Source organism: Terrapene carolina, unplaced genomic scaffold, assembly GCF_002925995.2.
Source record: "Terrapene carolina triunguis isolate 2854851 unplaced genomic scaffold, T_m_triunguis-2.0 Scaffold58, whole genome shotgun sequence".
NCBI classification, from domain to species: domain Eukaryota; kingdom Metazoa; phylum Chordata; order Testudines; family Emydidae; genus Terrapene; species Terrapene triunguis.
Window position 1 is genome coordinate 36,534,850 of NW_020664409.1, and position 19,356 is coordinate 36,554,205.

General features: G+C 40.7%; 1 protein-coding gene across 7 annotated transcripts in view; it reads right to left on the reverse strand.

Annotated features, from left to right (window-relative positions):
- ZNF521 (zinc finger protein 521) overlaps positions 1-19,356 on the reverse strand; it is a 272,771-nt gene that overhangs the window by 34,359 nt on the left and 219,056 nt on the right. For 6 of the 7 annotated variants that reach the window (XM_024202672.3, XM_024202670.2, XM_024202666.2 and 3 more), the window contains one exon: positions 6,572-6,637. The exons of the other annotated variant lie outside the window; for it this stretch is intronic. In XM_024202672.3, coding sequence (XP_024058440.1) covers positions 6,572-6,637 — 66 coding nt within the window. The remainder of the gene's footprint in view (positions 1-6,571; positions 6,638-19,356) is intronic. 7 annotated transcript variants of the gene reach the window in all.

Sequence of the window (19,356 nt, forward strand, 5' to 3'; positions counted from 1 at the left end):
TATCATGATGGAGGACAGCTGTGTAAACACAGCAGGACAGGGCCAGAAACAGTAGCCAAAGTACTGGACACCCTGCCCAATACAAGACAATTAAGAGGTATGGTTAGAACATGTGATGCACGTTTTACAAGGTACTCTCCCACAAACAGGCAGGCTCCAGCAGTGGGTGGTGCCGAAGAAGAATGTATACTCAGCAACCTCACACAAAGCTGGTGCTTCTCTTTCTGAAGATCCTGAACTGGCATTCTCCACCCCTCCCCCACTAGGAAATAGGTATTGTCATATTAGATCTGACCAAACATCCACCTACCCAGTATCCTTTCTCCGACACTGGCCAGTACAGGTATTTCAGAGAAAATCCCAATAATGGACAATTATGCACTAACAAGCCAAGCCTATGGGGGAAGGTTGTGGCCTTAGCTTAGATAGATAGCCAGGTAGAATGTTAGGGTGTTTTCCATGCTGACGTACAGACTCACAGCAAAAGGGACAAAGGGAGCTCATCCCTGGCTCTTTCACCCATCAAGGTGAAAATAATCAATGCCGAGCCTTGAAACACAGAGTTAGCATTGGCAAATTAATGGTGCTAGTCATTCTATACCACTAGCACCTTGAAGGGAAATTTCTCAAAACATTCCAAGGAGATATGGATTCCTGAACTGAGATACTGGGATATAGCGGAATTCAAACAGGAATGGGATACGGAATTCTCCTTGCATGGTCCACAATAATTATCTTAATTAAACATGACAAAACATGAATTCTGATTTGAAGAATACCTAATTTTGGCTATTACAATGTTTTTACTTGTTCAAGAACAGTTGGTCCCTGTTAAAATATGACTGTTATATTTCCAGTATCCCTGAGATCTGTTGGTCACAAACATTAAAATTACTTAGCCTGCTTTATATTGCAAATTTCATTTTCCTAAAGGCTTATAAAAAGGGATTAAAAAGTTCACTTCACCCACTCACCTCTGGCAATGGGTAACTTCCCCAGGCAAGAACCATCAATGTCTGCAGAATCTAAGCTTTCTGTTCAAAAATAAATGTGCCTAGCCCTTACAGTTATGAAGATCACATTTAAAACGCGAACAAATTTGTTTTCTTCCTACGTCTGTAGCTTTGGGATTTTCTTTACATGGGACAATTTTTTTCACTCCAATTTTGACATAAAACTTACCGTGTGCTCCACTCCTGGAATAAATGGGAAATTTCCACTTATTAAATTCAAGAATGTGAGAGGGCATAACTTAAATTTAAGAGGAAGGAACATAGTTAGCACATAGCACTGGATTAGGAGTCAGGAGTTCTGAGGTTTCCCAGCTCTGCTACTGACTTATTGTGTGACCTTGGGCAAATCAGTTATTCTCTCTGTTTCAGATTATCCATCGATAAAACAGATATAGTAGTTTTTACCTAACTCTCAAGGGTGTTATGAGGTTACTTAATTAGTGACTAATTATGGCTTTTAATAAGACTACCATGACAGAAGAGAGGCTCTGCATTAATGCTAGATCCTACAGGCATTTTGGCACAGTGACTGCTGAGACACACAGAAGACCTCTGGAAACACCAAGGGAGCATACATCAAGGTGATCTCTGCCTTTCAAAGGTGCAGTGCGTGCATGTGTGAGTGCAAACACTGTACCCTCCCCACATTTCTACTGGTTTTGGTGTGACAGCTAGTGCAGAGGAGGGTTAGGTCATTGCTCTGCCCTGCCCAGCTTCCTATGGAGAATTCAGTAGTGTCGCTAGTGCTGTATCTCCCTCTGGTATACAAGAACAGGCTGAGGTTGTTTACGTTCCTTGTGGAGGTATAAGGTAGGGAAAAAGGGAGTTGGAAAGATTTCTTGAGTCTTCTTACATACTTGTGCATGGCCAGCCACAATCTGGCTCTTATTTAGCAGGCAATTTGCTAAGGCACTACAACAGTGCATAAAGTATTATATCATTAATAAATAAAGGGCCAGTGAAATGCCACATTTTCAGTTTACATTTGGGATAAATCTGAAATGCAATGGAGTGTCAGAATACAGTCCAAGAGACCTTCTTCCCCACACGAGAGAGCTGCTATTCTTCTAGTAAGAGCAGGGGGGGGAAAAGTGCTGAACAGCTTTAAAAAATTCAATCAAAATAATCTTCTGCTCTTTAGAAAGGTGGCGGCTGACAGTAATTGGAAAATACTGTCTGACTCATTTATTAAAGTGAGATTCAGAGTCAATTGATTTAATAACCATTAGAATATTCTATTAAGGGTATAATAGGTTGGCACAGCCCTATTTTTTATTAAGAGTTATAGGTAAGAAATAAGCAATGCTATGGAATTCTAGACAACCGCTATATGGATTAAATTTAGAATACTGCTTGCAACATAGGTATTAAAGCACCAACTATCAAGAGGAGGAATAGGAAAGTACATTACAGTGCAAATGAGTTAGCTGAACAATGAGAGAGAAATTAACCTATAATATAAAACCTACACTTTTCCAAATCAAACAGAAAACCGTACCTTACAGTCCCTGGTGTTGCACATTGCAAAACCAGTCAGTATGTCCTTCACGTTATAGATCCAATAACTCCATAAGGGAGTTAAGAACAAAGTGCCCACTGTATATCACAAAACTGAGATTTAAAAGTGCACCTACACGGTTAAGGTGTGAGGTAAGGCATGGTTAGAGCCTAACAGCAGCAATGAGGATGGCTTACCCAGTGTTGGAAGATAATTTAATTTGACGCATGCAGAATCTCTGGCTAAGTAAATTATTTCCATTTATAATCTTTACTCAGATGATACATAAATGTAAACATGAATAAATTCCAAATAAAAGTGTGTAATATTCATATAAATATTTAATATTTACACAAATATTAAGTGTTTCAATGGATGTAGGCAGATTGTAATTGAGGTGCAGCCCATTACCAGCTAACTTGATAACCAGCTATAAAAACAAACGACAAAATCCATCTTGAAGCTGAACATACACTCACATTCAAAGCTGTAGGCTATCTGCTAAAAATCCTCTCTCTTACCGTTCAATATCTACATCTGCTAATTTGTTACTTTTATTCCAGAGAACACAGATAAAGTTGTAACATTCTGGTTGCTCAGACTCCATCAAAGTTCTGAACTCCAACACAGAACTTGTTATTTCACTGAAGACAGTGACATTTCAATATAAACTTTAAACAAGGGAAGCAGCCTGTGTGTGTCCCAAGTTTATGCTTCTTTCTTGTCAATAAAAACAAAAATCTAGTGTTGCGACAAGCAAATTGTTCAGTGGTTGACTCACATGTAGTTGTTAAGTTGGTAACCACTGGGGGCCCCCTTATATTGTCCGATCAACACTACAGCCATCGCTGAAAACCAATTTGTATCAGTTTATAAGTAGGACTCTCTCTCATTCATCTTCCAGGCTGTCCAGAAGGGTCCTTCTGTCTCTTACATTGACAATCTATCAGCTAAGGTCCAAAGATATAAACTCCTCCTGGTAAAGCTCCTGATCAGAATAGGAGTAAACTATGCCCTCTGCATAAAACACAGGAACCAAATGGCCTGAAGTTCCTGTAATTTTCCAGCTCAAAAGTGTGTACAGCTACAGTGTGTTTTCTTTTTTAACCAAGCAAACTATGCCCTAAACCAATTTCTTCCCCTTCACTTTGCTTCTCCTCTTCCCCGAGTTAATTTCACAGCACACATTTATAAGCCAGAGGTCTAAGGAGTAACGAAGAAATGGCACAGATGACGAAGCTAACCCCTTGGCTACAACAGCTTGCACTACAAACCAGAGTAGAAAAAATAAGCAGTACTGCATCGTAATTTGCAATGCATACGTCGACCCAATTGTTTCTTAGTTTACATATTTGTGTCACTGGTGCTTCTTTTTTAATGACAATGTGCAGAGTTCACAACTGCTACACAAATACAAAAATGTCTGAATTTTGTTACAAATAATTTCATTGCTATTTCAAACCCAGCTAGTAACTGTAATTCTTAAGCCCCTGCTATAAAAAAGAACTTCTAGTGTTCGAATATCAGGTAGGCCTTTTCTCCACCTAGTTAAAGAGGACACAATTACTCTATAAAGACTTGATGCTGAACTGAACAGTGCCTGATGAGTTCTAGCATCATGTTTATCATTTCTCCCTGATTGAAATAGAGCTTCTGTCATTTTTAATTTATCAAACATTATCACGCCACCCGCCCCAAGACAAAAACCACAATCCACCAAGGTGTTAATTCCAAAAAGCACAGGAGTAAAGTGATAAAGAAATATATGTACTAAAGCCAAAGGATACAGCTGGAATTTGCTGAAAGGAAATGTTTACAGCGCTGAAAGAACTGCCACTGAAAAAAGTCTAATAAAAAGTCTAAATGAAGTCCCATCCTGTTCTGCTAGGCTAGGAGCACAGGGTCTGGGTGGGCAACAGAATTACAATCAGGAGTGTCCTGTCATATTCAGAAAAGCTGACCATTTTGCTCACATTGGGGGGGAAGGGGAGGGGAAGAAAGGACTTCTTGCCCTCCTCACCCCTTTCTTCATCATAATATAATAGTGCCATGCATCAACATCACTGAAGTTAGCGCTGTGTCAGAGTTGGCATTTATTCTCAATCCAATTCTAAATCAGTCTGTGATTCGGTCATAAAGTTTGCTCAGCATGGAAACCTGGCATGCCTGGTTCCATCTTGGGTGACATTTTCCCCTCCTTTTTCAAATAAAAAAAAAGGACATTTAGGGCAAGATTGTGCCTACCTGTGAGTGGGTACACGGAAGGGAGTTGGGGCAAAGATGTAAGGAGCCTTCCCCATTTTATGCCCATGCTTAGCAGCCATGCAAAATCCTAGTCCTGTCATCCATGAGTCACACAGGCAACTTAGCCTTCCCAAATGGGGCGAAGAAAGCCAGGCAAGGCCTGGCTATGTCTCTTCCCCCTCCTATGTATGTTGGCCATTGGAACTGTACCAGTACTGGAGAGGAGAGAACATGTGCATTGGAACCTGTAAAATGGTGGTGCTGCGGCACTCAGGCTTCAGCTCCAATAGTGCTCCCAGAGGCATTGTGCAATATGGCCTATTTTATGACTAAGGAACACTGCAGCTTTTTGTAGAGTATTGCTAATGCACCTTTGAGGAACAGCCACCAGGAGAAGGGTGCTGATTGATGGAGCAACAAGCACTAAAATCCACCTCCTCAATTAAAGCAAAAAGTTCATCTCTCCAGGGCCAAATTTTGAAATGAACTCTGCTTAAGAGAAAGCCAGTCTGCTGCATCTCTCACTCCACTGTATTTCTGTCTGAAGCAAGGGATGCATTTCACTTCACCAACTGTTCACTTTTTTGCTTGGTTGCACTCACTTTGGCTGCATGTAAGTGAATTCTTCTTACTACAAGTGCCTTTAGCACTGTACATTGATTAAACCCCAAAATGCCTAACCAGTCAGGTTGGTTAAAATAAAAAAGGATTCATTCCATATCTAAAAGCCCTAACTTCTTAATAACTGTCATATTTTCATCTCAAATAAGAAAGATTTCTATGTAGCAAATGCCCTTTCCAGGCATCTGGCTACTAGGAGAGAGTTCAAGAATTCAGCAACAGAGTTAGTCACCGTGTTATGGGACACAATTTGTTACTTCTTGCCCATAACTGCACCAGGACAAGGTATTTAGTTCTGTTTTTTTTTTTAAATCTGTGTTGCATCACATAGCATGTACACATCACAAGGTTACACAACGTCATTGCTATGCAGCCTCCTGTGACATGGCATATTCTGCAAATAATTTTCAAAATGTTTTCTCCTTGCTATTAGAAGAAATTAAAAGCACCATTAAGAAAAAGCTGGAGTTTATGAGTTATCTGTAGCAGTATGAATCATTCAAATGTACTTCTAGCTTAACACTACCTCTTCAAAACGCTCTATGAGCATAAACCAAAGACTTAAAGAGATTGATCTGGCAAATGCCTGCACATTGGAGTAACTAACTCAGATGAGCAGTCCTCCTGGCTTACATGAACCTGTTCATGTGAGTAGATAACTCAGAAATTTGCGAGGTCAGGCCTTTTAAACTGAGGCATGTTAAGTGACTGATCCTTCTTCCATTGAAGACAATGGAAAATCTCTCACTAAATTTAGCTGGAGAAGGATCAGGTCCTAGATAATTTGTACAAGGCCACAACACAATCAGTGTCAGTCAAGATTAGAATTTTGCAATTCCTTGCTCTCAATCCTGTGCTGAGGCCACATTTCTCCCTGAAAAGAAAGTTTCTCGTACCAACCTATAGTAAAATAAAATTATAATTCGAACTGTTCAGAGACTGGCTGGGCAAAGTACTTATTAACAATTTAATCAAACCATGGGGAAAAAAAACTAATAAAAATGTCACATTTGTATTCAGAAGAATTAAGAACAGAGTAATATAAGTCAAAAACTTTTGGTTTTTAGTATTGTGCATTCATTTTAAATGTGATTTTTTTTCTTGCTGTGTTGGATGTAATTTTTTGTTGTTGTTGTTGTTCATGCTTTCTGCTTGGAGAGGTAGCTTTCTCTGTTGTTTGATGTTAAATACCTACTAGTAATGCCCACCCGTCTGGGACTTCTGGAACTGGTGGAAGTACAGGTATATCTACCTTCGAGTACTGCACAAAAAAAACACAAATTGGTAAAATTGAAAGAGGATATTTCATGCAGCATAAACTAAATGCAACCTGTTGTAAAGTTAGGTCTACAGGGAAAACATCTTCTAGCACTGAGACAGTCGAATAGTCAATATTAATTCCACACAGCAGTGGATCAGCAGCACGAGCTATGTACCGTACACAACTCTCATCAGGTATTTTTTGTTCTGAGTGTATAGCAAGGTCAGAGCCTTCCTTTTTTGGCACAAAGCCACTAGTTGTCTGAAGGAGAAAATCTCTAAATGCTGAAAAGCTGTTTATCCAAGATGCAAAGAACGACCTGCTTCCTCTTAGAGAGAGAGAGAGAGAGAGAGAGAGAGAGACTAAAACAGGACTTCTTTGCATTTCTGAACATTATGGATACCTAGAATGAAAAGTATTACACTTCCTGCTATTTAATTATATGAAAAGCCAGGCACTGTTGACAATTTTTTTCAAATCTGAATGCAGTATGAGAACTGTTGCTTACTGACTTCTTGTTACACATGTAAAGGACCTTTTGAAGAAGTGAACAGCAGTAGCTGGAATATTGATTTAGAAATTCAGCTCAATTAGGGATGTGCCCACCTTCTGCCCTCTCCACCACCGTGACCCCTCCAAAAATAGGAGAAAAAAATGTGGAATGGGCACTTGAGGCCCTCAGAGCTGTGCTTAATTTACACTGGAACTGGGCTTTTAAACTAGACTCTTTTCTCCTAGCCCAACTGAACCAGTTTGAAGAATTTTTCTTGTTCAGAATATTATTATAGTGATTTAGTTCCACTTAATGAGGTGTAACCTTTGTATTTTTTGAGTCTAATTTAGTTGCTATTTTTTTGTTTAGGAAAATATGAGAAAGCTCAATTTCAGCTTCATTTAACTTTCACGTATTTCTGTATTTGATCCCATTATACAGTAACGTAGGCAGCTTTTGGCTCCCCTGACAAAAAGGGCTAGAGTCTTTTCTCACTTACAGTGCTGTAAATCTGATGTTACTCTATTGGTTACACGGATTTACACTGGAGAGCAGAACTGTCCCCAAACAAACTGAAGAGTTCCCTGCATTGAAGAGTTTCCCAGTTTCTCGAAAAGACATACAATAATCAGGGCTGATTCGCTTTTTCTTATGTAGTATACACTGTGTTGTGATCTTTGTGAATTTATGGCTTCAGGCTGGCCGTTATTTAAATATATATTTATTAAGGACCCAAACTATAGCCCCTCTCTAGAGCAAAGTCATCCTTTCCCAATATTCTGCCCACCAGGAAGCGGAGTTTAGAAATACCCAGTGAGCTCTAAAAAGGCAGAAACAAACAGAGAGGGGACTGGAGGGGACAAAAAGCACAGAAGAGGAGGAACACAAAAGACTGCAGAGAGGAAAAGGCAGGTAAAGGTTAGGGAAGGGGGAGGAAATACTGTAGACAGAAGGAGGCAGGGAAGAGGTAAGTGGGAAAAACAAGGAGCCACTGTAAAGGGGTGGGGTGCGGTAGAAGGAAAGTCAACAGAGAAGAAGAAGAAGGAAAATGGGGCCACAGGGAGGAAGAGTAGATGTGACAAGAAAAGCTCAAGGATGAGAAGAGGTGGAGAAGGAAGAAAAGAAGAGAAGTGGGGACAGGGCAGAGAAGCCCTGGGGGTGGGGGAAAAGAGAAGGGAAGATGCAAAAGAAAATCTTGATTTGATACACATTCAAATTTTATTGGAGAAACGCTCAAAAGCATTCATCTCCAGACAGAACTCTGGCAATTTACTGCAGCTCCAATGGCAATAATGATAAATGCATTTTTTTACAGCCAAATGGCTCAAGCAGCCGACAACGTTACCGCTACATAATTAATAACAATAAGCAATTAAAGAGAACAGCAGGTTACAACTATAAGGCATCAAAATATATTAGCAAAGGAAAAAAATACATCACAGTTATGAGAAAAATAAATGTACAGTCTTTGAGGCCAATGTACATTCTCTCTTATGGGTAAAACTTGTAGAGCCAGAGAAAAATGTAGCATGGCATTAAACTACTATGAGGTGATTAACATCACGCCAAAGCCAAATAACACTTCTAATGCTCTGAGGAAATTTGAAACGTGATATGAGAAACATGACTGTAACAGCAAGAGAGAGTTTGCTGACCACTATATGGCATTAAAACTTTAACTGAGAAATACTCTAATAAATAACTTACAAGACTGCATTTGTTGGCTCAAATATTTTCAAAAAGGTCCACCGAGTTTTTCTTTTTCTTGTTAATTTAAATAAGGAGAAGGGGTGAAAAACCAGCAAAGAGGAATCAATGCCCAATGGTCTGTGATGGGACACTAGATGGTGGGATCTGAGTTACTACAGAGAATTCTTTCCTGGGTGTCTGGCTGGTGAGTCTTGCCCATATGCTCAGGGTTTAGCTAATCGCTATATTTGGGATCGGGATGGAATTTTCCTCCAGGGTAGAATTTTCCTCCAGGGTAGATTGGGAGAGGCCCTGGGGGGTTTTTGCCTTCCTCTGCAGCGTGAGGCACGGGTCATTTGCTGGAGGATTCTCTGCACCTTAAAGTCTTTAAACTATAAGTTGAGGACTTCAGTAGCTCAGACATAGATCAGGGGTTTGTTACAGGAGCGGGTGGGTGAGATTCTGTGGCCTGCGTTGTGCAGGAAGTCAGACTAGAAGATCATAATGGTCCCTTCTGACCTTAAAATCTATGAGTCTATGAGTCTATAAAACCACTTGTGGGGTAAAAAGACATGGGGCATTTATTCAGGGTGGAACCATGCCCCTTTCCCTCTCTGCACTGGCATTCGGGGACATCTCCCAGACATACGGCCATCTCACTGAAAAATATTACCCACCCGCCTCCCTTTTCAGATGCTGATGCGATCGCAGCTCCTTGCAGCCCCCTGTTAATGCTATGCAATCGTCTAGCAGGTGATGCTCAGAGAGCCATGCAGTTAGCTTATGCTCCCACCCTCACCAGGTCAGACACTAGATGGCTGGAGTGGAAGTGCCAAGGCTGCTCCCAAACTTGAGAATTCTGCATGGCACCACAATGCTTTTGTTTGGCCTGCCAACCACTGTTTAGGTATTAGCCCAAAGCATTGGTGTATAGGAGCTAAATTCCACCCTCTGCTGCACAAGAGGGTGAAGACATTGTTTGGAAACCTCTTCTTCCCCATGCAAGCGGCAGGACACGGTCTCTCCACAGCAATCACGAGTAGTAGTAGGAAGGACAGACAGCTAATTCATTGGCCCATGCACCACATTCCCTAGTGGGCAACTAACTCCCCAGCCAGCTAGTGAGTATGCTGCACTCACCAGCAAGTGCTAACTGGCAGCAGGTAGGATTGTACTTTGCTTCTGATCAGGAGAGCAGCAAAGTGCACTGCACAGCACTTCCTCTTGTCCTGCCATGAGAAATCATTCCCCGGTTGGCAGAAGTCCTTTTGCAGAGGACACAGTGGGCAGCATCTGTGCTCTCCATAGCTGCCTTGGCCAAAATAGGATTTAGCTCTCTTTTAAACTAGGCAGTCGGCATTCATTAGCAATGGTGGGGGGAAGAATCAGATAAACTATATCAAATGCCATTAGCCCACTGCACAACTACTGTGATTCAGCATCTCCAGAAGTTGGAGGCTGGAATCAATACATAGTCTCCACTAAACTATCTATAGGCATAACAAGGGGCTGGGGATAAATGGGTGCTTCTCCACTCTCTCATGTACACTGGGGGGAAATGGAGATCCTCGCTACAGAACCCTATACTGCCCCATGGTAGTCTGACAGACTATTTATAGTAGTCGGATACCCACATGAACATGCACATTATAGTATTGCCAAAGCCAAATACTCAAAAATCATGAGTCGGGCAACCAAAATCATGAGATTGGCTTAAAAATCATAAGATTAAAAACCAATAAATCACGTTGAATTCTTTGCCTTGTGGAGTTGGCATTTTTAAGTCTCAGATTTTCCAGCATTTCTCTGTAACCGTAAGGACTAGAAATTTGTCCCCCCTCTTTTTTTTTTCTAAATGAAAGCTGAGATTCTCATGTATTCATATGACTCCAGGGACTAGGCTTTAAGCAAAACATTACATATCATGAGACTCATGATAAAACCATGAGTTGGAAACACTGTGAAACCTTGTTTAGCTGAATGAAATGGGGGACACAAAATTAATTCAGATAAATGAGGTTTTGGATAAGCAGGGGACTAGTTAGTGGTGTTTAATACACATCATGGGACATGACCTCATTACAGATAAGGTACGTTAGCCTTGTGTGTGTGTTTCATAGTAGCTGTGCCATTGTCACAACAAATGAAAGCAAAACTGTTCTAGTCCCTGATCACTTATTTTTGTGTTTCCATATGCACCCTACATGAGCCTAAAGTATAATTAACACTGCTGAGAAGAAGCAGCAACAGTGCATGAGTCTCACTACAACAGTACTCCCATCATAACAGAAACACAAATGTACTAGTTATCGTAACAGTGTTACGGTAAGTACACCTTTGCACCAAATCATCAAAACTTAGTGGATGGAAAGGGGAAATGATGGATTCTTGATAAGATTTTAGTCAGCGAGAAATAATGCTGCTGAAGTGTAAGAGTAGGACAGTGCAGAGAGGCAAGTGAGGATTTGTACTAATTTAATCAAGAATCAGAAGCCAATAATTAAATATAGTCATCCTTCTTACATAGCAATTCCTGATGTTCCCATCTGCAAAGAACCAAAACACAGTAAAACCAAACCAAACAAAAATATCCTGATAAAATATTTCTAAGGCTATAATGCAGAATTATAAAAATGTTTTGCGCATAATACATTTTTAATTTCTTTACGTTATGACAAATTTGTTTAAGACCTGCACAAGTTCATTCAAGCTACTATTTAAAAATTTAAATATTGTATACTCTGACTATATAACAAAGACCGGTTCCATGGCATTTTATTTTTATTAAGAAATAAAATCTCATAATGTCAAAAAACGATATTTAGCAACATATATATTTAACTACTGTGATCTTTTTCTCTCTGAAAGCTTTGGGGCCATCAGCTACAAATCCCTGACAATGTTTAAAACCACCAAAGACTCTCCATCAGAAAACTTGAAGTCTGCAAGTTTATGTACTTTGTGACAGTGCAAGTCGTGTTATGCTTACAGATATTAGCACTGTAAAAATGATAAACAAAAGAAATAGTATTTTTCAATTCACCTCATACAAGCACTGTAGAGCAATTTCTATTGTGAAAGTGTAACTTACAAATGTAGATTTTTTTTTTACATAACTGCACTCAAAAACAAAACAATGCAAAACTTTAGAGCCTACAAGTCCACTCAGTCCTACTTCTTGTTCAGCCAATCACTAAGACAAACAAGTTTGTTTACATTTACGGGATACTGCTGCCTGCTTCTTATTTACAGTGTCACCTGAAAGTGAGAACAGGTCTAGCCGGTGTTGCAAGGTATTTATGTGCCAAATATGCTAAGTATTCGTAGGCCCCTTCATGCTTCAGCCACCATTCCGGAAGACAAGCTTCCATGTTGATGATGTTCGTTAAAAAAAATAGTGCATTAATTAAATTTGTGACTGAACTCCTTGGGGGAGAATTGTATGTCCTCTGCTCTGTTTTACCCGCATTCTGCCATATATTTCATGTTATAGCAGTCTCGGATGATGACCCAGCACATGTTGTTTGATTTACTAACACTGTCACTGCAGATTTGACAAAATTTAAAGAAGGTACCAATGTGAGATTTCTAAAAATAGCTACTGCACTCGACCCAAGGTTTAAGAATCTGAAGTGCCGTCCAAAATCTGAGAGGGACGAGGTGTGGAGCATGCTTTCAGAAGTCTTAAAAGAACAACACTCAGATGCGGAAACTACAGAACCCGAACCACCAAAACAGAAAACCAACCTTCTGCTGGTGGCATCTGACTCAGATGATGAAAATGAACATGCATTGGTCCACTCTCTTTTAGATCGTTATCGAGCAGAACCCATCATCAGCATGGATGCATATCCTCTGGAATGGTGGATGAAGCACGAAGGGACATATGAATCTTTAGCGCATCTGGCACGTAAATATCTTGCGATGCAGGTTACAACAGTACCATGAGAACGCCTGTTCTCACTTTCAAGTGACATTGTAAACAAGAAGTGGGCAGCATTATCTCCTGCAAATGTAACCAAACTTGTTTGTCTGAGAAATTGGCTGAAGTAGGACTGAGTGGACTTGTAGGCTCTAAAGTTTTACATTGTTTTACTTTTGAATGCAGTTATTTTTTGGTACATAATTTGACATTTGTAAGTTCAATTTTCATGATAAAGAGATTGCACTACAGTACTTATATTAGGTGAATTGAAAATATTATTTTTGTTTTTAACAGTGCAAATATTTGTAATAAAAATAAATATAAAGTGAGCACTGTACACTTTGCATTCTGTGTTGTAATTGAAATCAATATATTTGAAAATGTAGAAGACCTCCCAAAATATTTAAATAAATGGTATTCTATTATTGTTTAACAGTGCGATTAATCACAATTAATTTTTTTATTCGCTTGACAGCCCGAGTAAAAGCATGAAAATTCTAAGTTAAAGTTATCATTTTGTCCTTTGCTCATTGTGATGGTAAGATACTACATCATATACAGTATGTTACCCTAGATCACATGCTGTTCTTTGCCCACATCAAAACTTCCATGCAGCAGGGCACGTCAAGTAGCTGCAGAGTTAACTTTTACCTTTATTTTCATGAAAAGCTCGTATTAAAGGGACACAGTTGCACTATCACGATTTGCAAAGACCCCTCGCCAGAACAAAATTGATCAATGCTACAAGATAATATAATACAATTACAACTGCGTGTGTGTGTGTGTGTGTGTAAGTAAATGAGGAGGTGAGTGTGTGGAGCACATTAAACGTGGAGCCATGTTGATAGCTGATGATCTTGGCCTTCATGTTATGTAACTTGCAGTACACACTTTAGGAAATCAATGTTTAAAAATATACAGTATGAGCGAGATTTTCAAAGACACAAAAGGCAGTTAGGTGCCTAACTCCCACTGACTTTCAGTGGGAGTTAGATGCTTAACTGCCTTTTGTGCCTTTGAAAATCTCTCCCAATGTTGTTTAATTGCCTGGAGTTTAAAATAAAACAATACTTCTTCCTTCCCCTCCCCTCAAGTCTCCTTACTGCTTTCCCCCAAATATAAATAAAAAGCTAGATCTGCTCCACTACATTTGCTTGCATTAATTGATGTTAAAAAAGTCTGTTAAAAATAAAGCCCAGCAGTGACATTTTTCCTTGCTAAAGCACGGTAGCAGCACATTACACACATTACAAAAAGGTCCCCTGGTAGGCTTGTGAAGTTCCACTCTGGCAGTAAAAGGCATCTACTGTATGCTTGCTGATTTAGTTATTTATTTATTTTTAAACAGAATGTGTCACAAAAGCAGGTAAAACTCACCTGCTCCGTGTCTGGGCTTTAATACTGAATGGAGGAACTGGATGCATACCACATGTTTTTAGGATTATCTTTACCACTGGTAAATGAGATAGTCAAGCCACAGTTAACACAGTCCCAGTTTGGCATTTTCAATATGGTTTAATCCACATTGTCTTTATTTACCGCAAGTATTGGATTGATTTGGGGTTTTTGACGGGTTCCAGAAAACAGCATTTCATGATCAAGGCTCCCACTTGTACAACAATTTAATTATTAGCCTATTAGACTCCTAAAACATAAACCATTTACTGAAACAACTAGTAAGCAACTAATCTAACTTTGGGTTACTAAAAGCTATGCTCTAAAAATTATTTAGGGGAAGTTCTATGGCCTGTCTGTTATTCTGGTCAGACCAGACAATCACATTGATCCCTTCTGGCCTTGGAATCCATGAAGATATACATCCTTCCTCCAATGAATCACCAGCTCACCTGGTACAAAGGGTTCTGGGAAAACATCTTGGAAAAAAAAGGACAAGGTTGCAACTAACAAAAGATAACTCAGGGAAGGTGAGTTCGGAAGCTGAACAGGGATTGGAAGGGTTGCAAAGATGGGTATGGCCAATGGAACATGAATAGAAACAAAAGTCTCAATCCCTGCAATGTACGGAGCACTCTCAAGATATGCAAAGCCTCCTCTTTCTTCACATACTCTCCATGGGCAACAGCATCATGGGTGCTCAGAACTCTGCAGGGTGTTTTTAGCACCTGCAGGCTTGGGCCCGGAATCCTGCTGATTGTGCTTACTTTGCCATGTTCTAAGTGCCCATGAGGGGCAGAGTTACTAAGACCTTTGAAGGTGATTACCAGAGGCTTAAATTTCATGCGTTTTAGTGGATGAGGAGTCAATGGAGGGATTCAAAGAGAGGAGTAACATGATCAAATTGATACACAGGACGAGGAGTTCAGTGGTTGCATCTTGTTTTCACTGACGAGGGACAACATGAATGTTTGTAAGGCTAAAGAGGAAGACGTTGCTGTAGTCAAGGCAGGATATAATATGGATCTAGATACGAGATCTGGTTGTGGACATGGAAAGAAATGGAGACATCCTGGAGATAGTCAGGAGGAAAAAGCAGCAGGAACTGGACATAGCTCGGATGTGTGGGTTAATGGAGAGGGGAGTCAAAAACAACAGAGAAGGAATATTGACAGCCCAGCACCAATCTACTAGTTATTATTATTTATTTCTGGTAGTGCCAATGATATGCTAGACCATTTCTAAACAGGTAAGAAGACACGATCCCTGCTCTGAGGAGCTCACAACCAAAAGATAAAGAGACTAGTGAACAAAGGACATGAAGGTGGGTTATGAAATGTATACACTTACATTAACAAAATAGTCATGCAAATATAAATAAATAAATGGAGATATCCTATCTCCTAGAACTGGAAGGGACCTTGAAAGGTCATCGAGTCCAGCCCCCTGCCTTCACTAGCAGGACCAAGTACTGTTTTTGCCCCAGATCCCTAAGTGGCCCCCTCAAGGATTGAACTCACAACCCTGGGTTTAGCAGGCCAGTGCTCAAACCAATGAGCTATCCCTCCCCTCCCATATATATATTTAAAGAATACAGAAACTATTCCCAAATTACTCCTCATTAAGTCAGAAAGTTACCCACAGGCATCCTGGCAGGAGTGAGTCTCCAGGAGGGATTTGACAGTGGAGAAAGTAATGCCTTTTGCATGAATCCAGGGATTCTTCCCTGACCCACGCATGGGGTGCAGCATGGAAGAAGGCAAAGAGATGTTGGTATGCAAAGCTGTCAAATGACTTCTTCCAAATAGAAGAGGAAGGGCTAGATTTTGAAAAAAACTCGCTTTCATTTTTACACCAGCAAAATAATTGCAAGTGTGAGTGGGTACATAATAAACCATGCCCCAGGGTCACTGTGGGTGCAAAACTGAGACCCAGGATTCTAAATCTATCCTTGTATATCATCTCCAAAAGGACTATTTCCCATAGCATCTTTTATCATGGTGATCGATGCTGTGGGAATACCATTGATTAGCGTGATGGATGGGAGAGAAACTGCCATTTGTGTGTCACGCTTACATAGCCCTCCCAGCGAACAATCCCATTCCCTGTGGCCGATGAAGCACTAGGAGGAAGTGAGTGGAGGAAATGGATTGATGGTCAGAGGTTAGTAGCAGTATAAAGAGAGAGGAACAGCTCACTTTGTGATAGCACATTCCTTGCAAAACTGTTTCAGAATGAATATCCAGATCCTCATCTAGTGTAAATCAGCACAAACCCATTGAATTCAATGGAGTTTTGAGGAGTTGGCCTGTAAAAGGCTAGAGTCTAAAGCCAGCTTTGGAATCTCTTGCCATTGCTGGCTATTATCACTAATGCAAGGCTTGGAAAGAGACAATGATGTTGCTTAGCATATCATTGTGACAGGCACTTTGCAAAAAAATTAAGATAGGTTCGGTCCCAAATATATGAAAAGATATTGAAATAAAGATTGTCATAAACCTCTTTTAAAATACAGTAAAAATAGTAGAGATGTACATGTGTGTGAAGACATCCTGTTGTGCTTTTATGTTTTGGGGGTTGCTTTTTTTTTTTTTTTTTAAACATTTAGAATCCCAAACCAAACATCATTGTGCTAGTGCAAGACTCAGTAAGTGAAAATGGCTATCCACTAAAATAAACTGACCAGTGTAGTTTGAATGTCCAAGATGAGTGAAATGAAAAGGTAAACATATAGCACAAAGGGTAAAGCGTAAATTATATTTTAAAAATTATACCAGGCTTTAGCATTATCAATAAAGATAAGAACATTTTAAATCTATATTATTTTATATCTTGACAATGTCACTTTAAAGGGGAAAAATGAGATTAAAAATTCTTATCCCTCCTCTCTCTTCTTTACTTTCTACTTATCCCAGAATAGTTTGATGCTGTTGCTAGCTGCTAAGAGTCCAGACCAGGGCTTTTAAGTGGAGCTAGCACTGCTCTCCACGGCTCATCTGGGGATGTGGGGAAGAGAAGTACGAGGTTGTTTTGTAAGGTTACAAAAGCCTGCATTCTTCAAGCTGTGCAGTAAGTACATCCACACGCTGTTTGCTCTTCCCGTGGGGTGTGCGCTAAGCCCTGCCCCTCTCTCAGAGATGATGCCCAAGTCCAGACTTCAGGGCTATGCTTCCCTGTGCTTGGGATTCTCAGCTGCAAACTTTTCTTAGGCGTTAGGCGCCTACACTGTTTTAGCAAGAGACCGGGGACACACATGCCTCAGCTTGGCACCTCCCACTGGCTAGCTTAGCGTGCTGGCTTTTGTGACTCCCATTCTCAGGTGCCTGTCTCTCCCCACATATTGTATGGGGAGCCTAGGTACATAACCCAGGCTGTGTGGATCCCAGTGATTTTCTAGGTGCCTAAAAGCTAGGCGTGGAGATACTCAGCATCATCATGCCCATGTTCGTTTGTGAATTTAGCTCTACCTAACTAGCCTGCTAGTTGTGGCTGATGTTGCCAGCTCTGCATTCTCAGAGCTCAATCATAACTTTTAGCCCACTGGTTAGGGTGCTCACCTGGGATGTGTGAAACCCATAATTTAAGCCCCTGCTCCACCAAAGTGGGAGAAGGGATCTGAACAGGAATCAGCCACCTCTTAAGTGAATACCTTAACCATCGGGCTATGGGTTATTCTGATGTGGGGCTCCCTCACAGTCTCTGCTGCTGTCCGTTCCACTGTGGATAAATAATGCAAGAATGATTGGGCCAGAGAGAACGGAAACATGAGAATGATTCTGTAGTGTGGTGGTTAGAGGGAGCACTAAGGTGGGAGACTCAGAAGCCAGTCCCTCTGCTCCTTTTAAATTACTTATTCACACTGGAACAGCTTCAACGGGAAAGACTGAGGGAGCCCCACATCAGAATAACCCATAGCCCAGGGATTACAGCACTCACTTTCAAGCTTGTAGATTCCTGTTCAAATCCCTTATCCCTATCTGGTGAAAGGGGGAACCTGAGCCAAGGGTCTCCCACGTCCAAGGGGAGTGCCCTAACCACTGGGCTAAAAGTTACTAGGGAGGTTGTCAATTTTCCCCTGCCCACCCAGGCTGTTTTGTGTAAGTTCACCTATAGGGGCCGAATCTGGTAGTTGAGCTCTGAGCACACTTGCTGGATGGGGCCCTACAGGTAAGTTAGCAGAGAAATGCCAATCTTTTCTCACTGTGGAGCTGCAGAGCACATTTCCAGAGTCAGAAACATAGGCACCTAGGGAAATGTTACTGCAAAAATATAGGCATCCAGTGCATTTAGGCATCTATGTGGTTTGGCGGCAGCTGAGTGAAGGTTTTGTGAATCCCAGTGGCGGCTGATTCTGGGATTTAGGCACCTAAAATGGCAGTTAGGCACCTAAGTCCTTTTGTCCTCCTTTCTTAAAATGAGGATTAAGAGCATCTTTGCAAGCACTTTGGGACAGGGAGAGTTTCTTATCCTATGTTTTGTGTAGTTACTATGGTGCTATTATAATACTCAACAATAATCTTGTACGTTCCTCAAACACTGGTGTAGTTCACTCCTCCCCTTAAATATCTAGAGGAAGCAAAACTTAGGGATCCATTTTATACGTTCCAGAGGGCCTTCAAATCCCATTGACTTCATAGGAGCTGAGGGGCGCTCAGCCTCTAGCAGGAGGCGCTTAGAACCTTGCAGGTTGCGGCCCTTAAAGCGGTTTCTGACTGACCCAATCGCTCACCAGCATTTCAGAATGAGGCTCACCCAGATGGCCCAGTATTTTAAATCCAAACACGAAAAGGACAAAAGCCTGAAGCTGAAAAATATTAAATCAAAATATGCACTAAACACTGGCCTCTGCTAGCAGTTATACGTGTAAGGTAGCGTTTCATGATAACACCTTGCTGATCATCTCCCATCAGCAAATGGACAGACTCCTTTACTTGCTGTGGGGGGCGGGGAAGTGGGGGCAGGGAGAAAGGGTAATTACTTTTATAGCCTTTTTTTATATAATCTAAGTCTTTCTAATTTGAAGAAATCATCTCATAGAGCATACTAGACAGTTGCTAGGGGCCCTTGACTGAGGGCCCTTGGGTCTTCTCCATACCTTTGATCTGCATTATGAAATGTTAATGTCCACCACGTCAGGACTTGTTACATAAACATACCCTTTCTCTAACTATTCAGTCCTGCCTGCTGCAACTTCCACCCATATTACCCATTTATATT